The sequence below is a fragment of the Struthio camelus genome, chromosome 2 (assembly GCF_040807025.1).
Source record: "Struthio camelus isolate bStrCam1 chromosome 2, bStrCam1.hap1, whole genome shotgun sequence".
In the NCBI taxonomy this organism is placed as follows: domain Eukaryota; kingdom Metazoa; phylum Chordata; class Aves; order Struthioniformes; family Struthionidae; genus Struthio; species Struthio camelus.
The window spans coordinates 159,106,016-159,118,428 of record NC_090943.1 but is presented as its reverse complement, the minus strand read 5'-3'; the positions used below and the strand labels follow the sequence as shown (position 1 = coordinate 159,118,428).

Genomic DNA, 12,413 nt, shown 5'->3' with positions numbered 1-12,413 from the left:
ATCCCAGCACGCAGAGGAGTGGTTTCCCTGGGGGAGTGAGGAGGGATAGTTTTGGCATGTTCCTCAGCAGGACTTACTTAAACTTGGCTCCTGCAATGTTTGGGATCACTGGAGGAACTGGACTCCTTTCCAGCTCTCTCATTACTTGTCAGGCTTCCAGCACTGGGCTTCCAATGCCGTCCTTCCTTCCTGTCCAGAACCGTCTGCCGTACTGGTTGATGTCAGGGTAACAATATGGGAACGTCATTATCCAGGCCTGATTTTGTCTGAACTCTTGTCATTCCTCCTGTTTCCAGTTAAAAAGAATTTCAGATGAACTGCTTTTGAATAATTGTTGCTAGGCTGGCAACAAAAGAAGGAGGGACAGCAGCGCTATATGGGTTTGAGTTGTCTCTCAAAAGTCCTATATGTGGCCTTGCAGTGTTCTTGCTGTCAGAAAGTCAGTTTGTTTACATAAGACGTGCATACTGACCTCTTTGCCTGAAAACAGGAGAAAACAAGAAGAGCAGACAGTGGCCTGAATTTCTGTCTCCAATACGTCCCTCCAGTCAAAGCTGTGTCTGAAGAACTTCCTCAGTGTCACAGTCACAACCATTTCTGCATTGCTTTTCCTATATTTTCTATTCTCGCATGCTCACAAACTACTAAGCCCTTCCCCTTGCTTCTGCAAACAAAGAGTTCCTCAGGTACCATCACTTTGCTTGTGACCTGGATTTACTTTGGTGATCTTTGTCACTGGAGGTAGCTTCTGTGTTTTCCAACTGCCTCTCTTCTTCCACTTTGCTGATACTTCTTCCGCCTAGCCCATTGGCCTTAAATGAACACCCAGGTGTCCGTAGACCAAAGATCGATTCAGCAGCAGCTATTAGCATTATCTGGCTTAATAATTTGTTTATATTACATGAATGAAAGGGGCCGTGATCTAGTTCAGGCTTTTGTGTGCTCCTAAAATATAAATGGTAACAGATGATTGACTTGTTTGAAAGGGTACGCTTGTTGTGGTAGACGCTTTCAAAAGGGCAGGTCATCTAGAGCAACTTTTTCTAAGCTGTGCCTGCACTGGAAGCCTTTCTAGACACTCGAGGCTGGAGCAGGGAAGGTACTGAGCCCTCTGCTCATCCCACCTAACACCTCGGCTTCCTCGCAAATTGTCACGACTACCCTGAACACTCCTATTGCAGTGGGGTTATTATGGTTTATGTCACATACATCACCAGGAGGAGAAGTTTTGGCTGAGACTAAGAGTTTGCACCCTGTCGTGCCCTAAAAACCATTGGGGACCAGCACTGGACTTTGCAGTAGCAGTTTTCTCTGTTGCTAACCTGACTACTCAATAGCTATACACCTGTGTACAAATCTGTTTTTATCTTTTGCGCCTGCTCCTGTTATATTAACCTGCATTTCAGAAGCTGCTCTTCTAGATGTGATTTACAGACCTGAGGCAGGGTCAAGGACGGTAATGTTGGCTGGGATCGAGGGGAGAAGTCTCATCACGCCTTTTCTTCCTTCCCCATACTCAGCAGCCACAAGTTGCTATTGGGGTGCATGCAAATAGGAGCTAGCACCTCCCGGGACAGAGAAGCAAAGACTTGAGGTATCAATGACTGCAGCCTGTCTCCAGGCTGCGAGACAACCCAGGAGACTGTTTGCCTTGTGACTGTACCTTAGCATCCCTTCCACTATCTTCTTTTTACTTATATTTTTAAAACTACAATATTACCTCTATTTTCTTACAGTTCCAAGGTGGGGATGAAGGGGGAGGAGGAGGCAACGAAGATTGCTATAAAGACTCTTTCATATGAGGCACTAACACCTCAGGTGCTGGCACTGGGAAACGTTATTATTTATCTCTGCTGGAGTGGGAAAGGAAAATAGCTGGAACAAGCACAGTTCTCAGTGACATGCAGTGAATTGTCTATACAACACTGTTCCACGGGAACTCCACAGGAAAACCATTCACTCTGAGCAAACACGGGCCAGCTGCATCGTATACTGATGGAAAAGTGCGAAGCATTAAGAATTTCCTTTCCATTCTGCATTACTTTTTAATGACAGGACAGAAATCATTTTTTCTTGTAAATTTTCTGGAATGACTTTAAAAAATACATAGAGACACATCTCCATTAGCAGTAGCATTGATTCTTTAGTAATACATAGGAAAGAATATGAAATAATGGGTAAGAGCTAATCCCTTGAGAAACAGAAATGCCTGATTTTGTAACTTGGCCTGGTCACTTACAGCTGCAGAGCAATTTGAGTGCTGTGATAGTCCGCACTGCAACACCTAATTTTTGCACGCCTTTCCTTTTCTCCTCATCCTTGCTCTCAAGTAACTGAAGCTGCTGGAACCCAATAAGCACATTAATTCTCTAAGCCTGGCACCTTTTGGAATGGGATTTAAAAAAACCACCCAGGATGCTGCACAGGAGCTACCTAAATTAGCTAGCAGGAAATACTGGAGAACAGGGTGTGTTACACCCTATTCCTTTCTTAGGGCTTAGACATCTTATTCAGGTTTAGTGGGACACTCTGGATTCACAGCCCTGAATACTTAATTATAGCTTTTCTACCTTGCATTAATTAACGTGAGAAATTAAGAAACCTGTCTACGGTCTGCTTTCTCCACCCACCTGCTATCCTTGAATAACCCACGGCCTGTGGGTTAGCGCTCTCCTTCCACCCCGGTTTGCATTCCTGCCAGGGGAGGAGGCACCACAGGCTGCCGATGAAGGACAGGGGCCCCCTTCCACCGGCTTTTGCTGGGAAGGGAACGCATTTTTTGTGGTCCTACAGACCCTGCTAAATCGAGGCACGATCACGAGGGGAATAGCCAGTATGCAGATCCTTTGCTCAGCCCGTTAACCTGAGAGCAGCGTACCCAGAAGTGTACCCAGAGCCTACCCAGAAGCAAAACTGCAGCGTCAGAAGTGAACGGCACTGCTCTAGAGAGGAGCAAGATGCTGCACTTCAGGCCCCGCGTGCTCTGAGGAGCACGTTAAGGGGAATTAATATTAATGGGAGCTGTACCTCCCGCTCACTGTGCACCACACGCCCAAATCCCCCAAAGCGTTGCTCCCACACACACTGAACAGTCCAGAGCTGTTGCGCGGTTCAATCCAGCTCATGAACGAAGCGGGAGCCAGGCCACCGAAAGGGCAGTTCAGGAGCTATGCAGGGACCACAGAGTGGCACCGCCACAGAGCCAGCGACGCCAGGGCTGGTCCAGGTCCTCAGTGCGGCAGTGTTGTCCTCCTTTGCGCCCGAGTTGGAGCCCTGAGGCCTGCACCGGCACCTGAACTGCTTCCCAGGAGGATGGGAAACGCGGGTCTGCGAAGAGGGAAACACAGCCTTCTCAGGCCCTAAAACCTGGTCATGAAAGGGTGAAGAAAACAGCCTCAAAACGTACAAAAGCATCCCTGACAGTCATTCACTACCTTCATCCTACACCGTTCAACGAGTGCGGGAGTGATGCTTGGGGGGGGGGGCGGTTGGGGTAGGATGAACTGTGCAGCTCCCATTGACTTTGTCATTCACTACCTTCATCCTTGAGGGATACTGCCACAGCTTTCATTCTACTTTGATACAACTGAAATTTAGAGGATATTTGTGCCACCTATGTGTTTCAATCCACCTATTTTAAAGAGAGGCCTCTCTTTTTCTCCTTCACACAGGGGAAAACAAACTCACGTTTTAGCTAAACCTCTTCTGCCAATACCCGCAGATCCTCATTGATTTATTTTCCCTCACGGCTCCATGCCCTTAACTCAGAAGGCGAGCTGCTAACTGTCTCTCAGGAGGTCCCTCCAGCGGTGTATGATGGCAGGCTCCACCCGAGGAGAGCCACCCGTTATAGAAAAGAGTAAAGAACGGGGTAATCTGCGTTTTCCCTTCTTCCCGAGTCGGGAGACGGGGACCGTGAGTACTTCGGCGATTGCTTTTATCAGTGGGCCCGGCTGGGAAGCGGCAGCCCACCCGGTTGTTCGGACGTAGCCTTGGCCACCTCGGGCGGGCTGCTCCCACGCTGACACGCACCCGCGCGGCGGCGGCGGCGGCGGCGGGGGCGGGCGGTGCGGCCCGAGGGGGCGGCCGCTCCGCCCCGCTCCGCCCCGCTCCGCCCCGCTCCGCCCCGCTCCGCCCCGCTCGGCCGCCGCCGCCGCCGCCGCGGGGAGGGAGCGCGCCCGCCGCCCCGCGGGTGAAGTCCGGTGCGCCGGGGCCGCGCCGGGGCCGCCGTGGCTCGCCGTTTCCAGCATGCTCCAAAGATGGCGGTAGCGATAGCGGCGGCAGCGGGCGGCGGCGGCAGCGGCGGGCGGGGGCAGCGCAGCGGCTGGCTGGAAGTTTTGGTGCGGGAGCGTTGGCACAAAGTGCTGGCCAACTTGGGCGGCGAGGCGCTGGTGCTGAGCGGCGAGGAGCGCCCCGACGGCGCGGCGCACAACGGCCTGGGCGGCGATGGGGCGGCGGCGGCGGCGGCGGGGAGCCGCGGGGCCGAGGGCGGCGGCGGGGCGGTGCGCACCGCCTTCACCGACCCCCCCGAGCAGGTGCCCGAGGCCGTCTCCAACAAGAAGCGGTGCGTGAAGGTGCTGAAGCAGGAGCTGGGCGGGCTGGGCATCAGCATCAAGGGGGGCAAGGAGAACAAGATGCCCATCCTCATCAGCAAGATCTTCAAGGGGCTGGCGGCCGACCAGACCCAGGCCCTCTACGTGGGGGATGCCATCCTGGCCGTCAACGGCACCGACCTGCGTGATGCCACCCACGACGAGGCGGTGCAGGCGCTCAAGCGGGCCGGCAAGGAGGTGCTGCTGGAAGGTAGGGGCCGGGCAGCCTCGCCTGCCCCCCCTCCCCGGGGGGCAGCTGCTCAAGGGGTGGTGGAGCCGAGCGGGTCGGGGGTGGGGGGGGGGGCGGAGATGCCTCCCGGCGCAGGGCCGCTTCTTCTCCTTCGGGTGTCGTTCCCGCGGCGGGAGTTTATTTTCCCTGCCCTGCGCCCCCGAGCTGCGCGGGGATCCCCGACGACGCGTGTTCAGCGTTTAGCCCCTCGTTTAGAGGAGCTCCCTGCCCCGCCGGGCACCCGGGCGTTAGCCCTCGTCCTCCAGACGGCTGGCGACGTGCCCCGTCCGTGCGGGACGGCGGAGCCCCCAGGCCGCCCCGTCCGTGCGGGACGGCGGAGCCCCCGGGCTGACCCGTCCGTGCGGGACGGCGGAGCCCCCAGGCCGCCCCGTCCGTGCGGAGCCCCCGGGCTGACCCGTCCGTGCGGGATGGCAGAGCCCCCAGGCCGCCCCGTCTGTGCGGAGCCCCCGGGCCGCCCCGTCCGTGCGGGATGGCGGAGCCCCCAGGCTGCCCCGTCCGTGCAGAGCCCCCGGGCCGCCCCGTCCGTGCAGAGCCCCCGGGCTGCCCCGTCCGTGCGGGATGGCAGAGCCCCCAGGCTGCCACGTCCGTGCAGAGCCCCCGGGCCGCCCCGTCCGTGCGGGATGGCAGAGCCCCCAGGCCGCCCCGTCCGTGCAGAGCCCCCGGGCCGCCCCGTCCGTGCAGGACGGTGGAGCCCCCAGGCTGCCCTGTCTGTGCGGGGCTGCGGCTCCCCGCCGGGTCGGCTCCCGTGCTGAGGGCCCGCGGTGCGAGCGTGCCGCATCCCTGCAAAGCGGAGGGTTTCGTTTCACTCTCCTGCAGGGTGGCAGGGAGAGTTTTGTAAGAAGCAGCTTCAGGAAGCGAGCCCAGAGCACAGTTGTGGTACGCGTAGGAGGGAGGGTGTCCCCCAAGCACAGATGCCGGGGACCGGAGTGGTCACAACGAGCACAAGGTTCCCCAGGACACCGAGTTCATGGAGAGAGACGCGTTCACATGCTTTTAATCGTTGTCTTTTCACAAGGATTAATTTAGTTGCTAGACCTCCGAGAATGTACAGCTTCAAAAATGCCCTTGGCGCGTGTTTGAGAAAGCGATTACATCTTTGCCCAAAGTTCATTGCCCCAGAAGTGGCTGGCACTGGGACACGCTGCTGTGCCTTGCCCTGTGCCAGCTGCCTTCCCTCTGGGCCGCAGGCCCTGCTGGCTGATCATTCCCGCAGCCCTTTGGGTACCACATGGTTTTGTCTCTTGGGGCACCGAGGATCTTTTGCTCTTATCCTGAGGAGCAAAGGGAAGCGTCACTGCAGGTAATGGAAACACACTTGAGGATTAGCTGTGAACAACCAGCTCCAGCATGAAGTTAGGCACAAAGCTCAAGAACAGGTTCTGTGCACTAAAGCAAGGGCAACAGAGACAGTTTTGCTTGGGTCTACAGCCGTGTTTATTGAGAAACTATTTGATGTTGTCCACATTACTGTGAAAACTGCAAAGGAGGTGTTACCCCAGAGGGTTTTCACGTGCTGTGGACCATTGCCTCCTTGTTCTCTTGGGTATAACCCAGCTGCGTTTCTTCTTCAGCAAAACCACTTACGGAGATACCTGCAACGTCTCAATGTAAAGTTCTCTCTAAGCTCTGAATTGGGACTATTTCATCTACATTTTTTCCTTGATTTGTTTACACAACATAAGGACTTCCTAGGGTGCAGGCCAGACAGAAGCTGACCTTTGCTGTGATCTAGTGAGTAATGTATATACTGCTTACAAAACTCTCTCCTGTGAAGCGCATGCAGTAACACCACCTGAACACACTGCTGCTGTACAAGTCTTTTAAAAGGCTCGGTTTTGTTCCCTGTAGGAGCGAAGATCAGGTAGTTTCAGCACGGGCTCTTAGCACCCTCCTTATCTCCGCTGCTTTTACCATGCAGCTGTTTTCTTGGATTTCTTTGCTCTGTGGAGGTGTAGGCTGATGTGCTTCAGTGATTGTTTCTGCAGTACAGTTGTCGGAATTGTTAATTTGTAGATCCAGAGCAATTTCAGTAGTCATCCTTCTGTGTAGTTAAAATATTCTGACACTGTACTGTCTATTTTTCCTGGCTTTCTCCTGCTATTTTAGCAGTGTAACCAAAATCAGAATTGTCCAAGGTGTTGCCCCAGGAGATGCTATTCAGTTCAGCAGGGAATCTCTCTACATGAATGGCTTGTGTAAACAGGCGGTTTAAAACAATTGTCTGAGATTCAATTTCCCACTTTGAAGCTCTTTCTTCAGTAATGGTGTAAAATGGTCTTTTTATTACAAAAGGAAGGAAAAGCAAAAGTTTTTTTTTTCCTTTAAAATATAGGAGGGAGAGCCTTGTATTAGACCTCGTGATTAGACTGATTTTCCTTTCCTTCCAGACAATAGGAATTTTGCTATTTCCTGACTTCTTAGAGAGTTATGTGTTAAAAAGAGCCAGCTGTCTTGGGGCAGGGGAAAACCCCTGAACAGTTCATTGTAAGAGCCTTCTCCAAATAGCAGGGCAGCGCCAGTATGTATTTCCAATGTCGAAATGTGACTTACATTTTCAGGGAGATTCTGAGACTTGCTTATGACTTCCCAACCAGAAAAGATTAATTTGGTTTGATGCAATTGAAAAGACGCTAAGCAGTAGGAGTGCATTTAATGGGTGGGACAGGGAGGCTGCAGACTCCGGGTATTACCCAACGTGTTGCGCGATCCTGGGAAGAGTTTTAAGGTTGTGCAGATCAGAGGTTATCAGCGCTGAAGATGTGGGCAGTGTGGCTCAACACACCCAGCATCCCAGTGCTGGAGCCCTTCTGTTATATAGTGACCTTCCTAAAATTGCTTGCTCAGGGAAATGAGGCATTTACCAATTCAGCACTAAACGGTAGTCTCTCCTGCATTCCTGTATGGGGAGGAAGGGAGCAGAAAATCTGTGTCCCTCCCTCCGCACCGGGTGTGGGCTGAAGGGCTGACACTGGGGGCACATGCCAGGAAGGGGAAGATCTGCAAAGGGGAAGGAAAGGAGTGATGCTTGGTATTAGCATTTGCCCCTTTTGCTGCATTGCTTGCCACCTCTGAGCTGTTGGAGAAGGAAGTTATTTGCTGAAGGGCTAGGGGTGGCATAGCTGCAATAGCTGTGCGGTCATGGGGTGGCACAGCTGGAAAGCTAAATATGAGAGGTCCTACTCTAACAAATCTAATAGCCACCCTGGGCTGCTCTGCCCTCACATTTCCCATCCCTGAAGGACGTTACTCCGTCGCAGCCCTCACTTGTTTAGTCCAGCTGTTAAGCTAAAGCTGTATAAATCAGTTCCTTCTCACTAATCTGTGCGGTTGGCCGACGTGGCAGGTGCCTTGCAAGCAGATAGGATTTGATAAATGGAAGGAAATTAAGACAACAGGTGACAGAGTTGTGAAGCAGAAGGTACAAGCAGAGAAGGAGGTGATGATGAGGAATGAGGTGAGCCATAAGAAATACTGTTGTGAAGAAGAGAGGGATGGACCTCTTTCACCTTTGGGGTTTAATTTCCTGGTAGTGCTCCACCACAGCCAGGACACGGGTGCGCGAAGAGCAAAGCTGCTGGTGAGCAATGGCAGCGTTAGCAGTAACGTCGGGATTGCTGGCCTCAGACGTGTTTTCAGGTGTTTGGTACGCTCTGTGGCGTTAGCTTCTCACCAGCACTCAGAAGTGCAGAGGATTTCTTTCCACGACAGACAAGGCAGCCTCCTTACACAGTGCATTGTTTGCAGGCTTGGAAGGCAGCTAAAATTATCGTGACAGCTATGGCTTGTACATAGAATTTCCCTAGGGTTCTGTTAAATTGGGTCCTCTTAAATAAGCACTTTGGAAAATCAAGCAGCCCCTCGTGTGCGGTTTGAAGCACATTGCATTCAAGTGGCTCTCGAGACACAAAAGGTGTTTTTTCCTATCAAGGCATCCTGATGAGAGCAGTTCCTTGACATGTTCCTGCGTGCTCTGTTGGGCCAAGCAAGTTGTACTTTACTGGTGTCTTCTGTGGGAAAAAGAAAAGTTGAAGTAGTCTCTGCTCATGTCAGACAGGACCCTTCTGCCTGATGCTGTATTTAGACGTGGAGAAGAAAAAACATTGATCTCTTTAGCTGGCTGTAGGATCTCTTTTTAGACTTGCTAACTTGTTACGTGGAGGTAAGCGGCAGGAGGAGGAGAGGCATCTTAGTGGTGATGGAGTTTTTCATGGGTTGTTTTGAGTGGTTCTCGGTTAAGCTGACACAAGGACAAGGTGACAGGAAGAGCTCCCTAGCAGTCTCTGGGAATTTTCCATGGAGGGGCAGCCCCCCGCGCAGCCAATTTTAGCCTACGACAAGAGGCTGTAGTTATCTTCTGCAGGCCTCTTGGGAGCAATCCACAGACTGTCGGGAGGTGCAGGCTGCAAGTTGAACATTTCCGCTGTAAAACCATGTCAGCGTAAGCATGGCGCATGCCGTACTGTAGTATTAACTGTAGTATTAACTTCCAAGAAGTATTTCTGTAAGAATTGTAAGCAGTTTCCCCTTCCTACACTTTTGACATTTTCTTTGGGTGAAGCAAAGGAATTCCACCCGTGTGAATTATCAGCAGGTTGAAATAGTGCAAAATAGGCAGGGGCTACTTGTTGGCTGTATTTTTCTATTTTATCTATGTTTTTATGTTTCTTTCAGTAAATTAGTGGCAATAGGAAATTCCTGGGGGGGTTAACAAAATACACTATTTATCCAGGAACGTGCGTCTCTTGCAACTGAGGTGAAAACAAGGCACAGGGCACTTAAGTCCCTTCGTAACCTAACTACTTGTTGCAATTAGGGCTGTAAATATCAGTGATTGCAGGTTGTGTGTGTAGCTATTCCTTACACTTCCAGTAAATGTATGGAGAAAACACTCTTTAACTTTTTTTGTGCCAGCAAATACGCAGTTAGGGAAATGCTTTATATTTAGGGGCTGTATCGCGCTTTAAAGAGCGTGTAACTGCCCTTTGCACGCATCTGTTTAAAAGTGAAATTGAAAGGTAAGGAAGAAAGTAAACTCATTCTCAATAAGACTGTTTCCAAGAAGTCTATGAGAATCTCAGTTTTGTTTCAGCTGTCTGAAACTGGTGGGGAAGCTTGAGTGGGAGCACTTGATGCATCATTCATTGATTCATCAATTAGATTACAGACTAATTTCGCAGTCCAGACAGTCTGTATCACCTTTCACAGATAAGAATCAGTACATCCTCTTTGCAGTAAATCTGGTACGGGTCCTCTTTCTCAGTTCCTGTAAAGAAAGTAAAGCTATTGCAGGCGAAATATTCCTGGATTTATTTGGTGCAGGGGTCTAGGTTTCAACTGTAAGTATATAGTCTACATACATGTTAAGTATAACTAGAAAAAAAAATCTTCTAAGATCCTGGCAGTAATGCCACTGGGAAAATTTAAACTGAAAATTTGGTGCAATTGTTTGATGAATTTTTAAACCGTTGGACAGAGTGAAATTAAGAGGCTGAAGCTTTTGCTGTGGTTAACGAAACAGTATTTATATCTTAATTTTGCCATGGCAGGTATCTTCTCCCTGCAGGCCAGTTCCACACCCCTGCGAATCTAGGTTTCCCATAGGTGATCACAAACAGCAGTGGCCGTTCCTGTCCCTGCCGCCTGCTGCGGTTGGATCGGAAACGCTTGCTGTGCATCCATCCTGACAAAGGTAACAGAGTCTCCATTATTCACACCACACTTTGAATTTGGAGCCCAGTCGAAGCTCCTTTGCTGTGAAATTTTACGTAGCGTGCTCTTTAGCGTGATAACAAGTGCTGATCTCATTAGACGAACGGTCCAGATATAGACTTGGAAGGATTTTTTTCACTTTCTTAATCTCACTCTTTTCCAAACACATAGTATAGAGTTTCTCCTAGTAGTAACTTATCTCTAAATTTGACCTGAAGTACAGAATCCCTTTGTGTGTATTTAGAGTTCATAAATGTTGGAGGATTTACCATAACTATTTGTAATCTGTTCCAGTGGTCACTTATTTCTAGTGTTTAAGAATATGTTATTTCCACTTCATCTTTCTAATTTAGATTTCTGGTCATAGGATTATTTTGTACTTTATTCTCCAAGATTAGGTTGTCATGGCTACTTGTTAGAATTGGTACAGCTACTTCAGTAGAAAGGAAATTGGAAGAAACAGTAGTTCAAGGGAGCAACAGCATCCATAAATGAACAAAATACGATGGGAACAAAGCTGTCCCAGTAGTATGCAGGAGACTCTGGCTTTTCAAGCCTACAATAATTCTTCAAGCAGCTCAGAAAAATAGATGAGGGAAAAGGGATGGTAGCTGTGGTTTACTAGAACATTCAAAAAATCTTTTTAGCTATGTATTGGATTGGAAGCTGCTAAAGGGTTTGATTGTAGCCTGCATAAAATTTTTTGTGGCCTTAATTTGGTGGGTTGAGGTGAGCAAGATTCATATCTGGTGTCCCCTGCAGTGATCTCACCACAGCAGTAGCAAGGTCACTACAGACCTCAGTGCCAGTTAGCTGGCATGAAGTAGCCGGGCCAGCAGACGTGAGCTTTGCTGCCTCAGTTATGTTGCCTCTCCAAACTGTTAACTGTACCAAGCAGAGAAAACTGCTACTGCCTATGCTGCAGCTATGGTCTGCTGCCTGGTCTTTGCCAGCACATCCATAGTTAGAGTCATCATGGAAAGACGTGTGAAGTGTGTCGAGTTGGAAAACAGCTAAGAATCAGATTGAATAGTAGGAATAAATAGTCCGTTTTAGCAGTGGCACAAAGCTCTCTGCTTTGAGAGAGATGGGGAGCGATGGGGAGCATCACAGGACTGGCAGTATTCAGTGTACGCCTTGAGGTTCCTCACTGCAGTGGGAGAGTTGGAAAACGTTCAAGGTGATGCATGGCTGATTCAGGCTGGAGAAGTTTGTGAGAAACTACGAGGTATGTAGAAGTGAGAGTGTGCTGAGTGCTGCTTGTTGCTCCTGCTATATGTTGGAAGGTGGGTTATAAGCCTCCTTCATGGTCTTAAATACACAACTCCTGAGGACTGCTATTTTGCAGCAGGATTGAGAAATCCTCGGTGTGGCTCAATCTCCATGCTTTAACAGGTGGTCGATATATCCACTGCGTTCTGCGCCTTGCACTTTTGGAAGGAGGGGGGTTTATTGAAATAACAGCATTCAACACCTTACAGATTCTTAGAGCACTAAGTAATGAAGTAGGACATGAAAGTTATTTAGCTAACTCTCCTTAAAAGAGCAGTTAGGAAAGACAGGACAGAGTCAATCACCTTCTGCTCAGCTATCAAAACATACTTCTCTCCAGAACAGAAGTTATCAAGCTTGCTTACAAAGCCTGTCATCTTCTCTATGAAAGTATTTTGCATATAGTTCGATAAAGGTGAAAATAGGAAACATGGCTGTAACTCCCCTGTCTTCTCTGACTGTCTGTGTGAGTGAGCGAGGACACATGTCCTTCCGGGAGGCGTTCTGCGCCGTGCAGTGATGCTGTGAGCCTGAGCTGCCCGTTCTCGCACTAAGCGTGCATCAGCTGCGAATCGGCTTTCACATTGCTT

At 50.2% G+C, this 12,413-nt stretch overlaps 1 protein-coding gene across 1 annotated transcript in view; it reads left to right on the top strand.

Moving 5' to 3' along the window:
• The first annotated feature begins 4,174 nt into the window (after nt 1-4,174).
• SNTB1 (syntrophin beta 1) overlaps nt 4,175-12,413 on the top strand; it is a 119,475-nt gene continuing 111,236 nt past the window's right edge. The window contains exon 1 of the mRNA XM_068933190.1: nt 4,175-4,803. Within this exon, the coding sequence (XP_068789291.1) occupies nt 4,260-4,803 (544 nt within the window). The 5' untranslated portion in view covers nt 4,175-4,259. The remainder of the gene's footprint in view (nt 4,804-12,413) is intronic.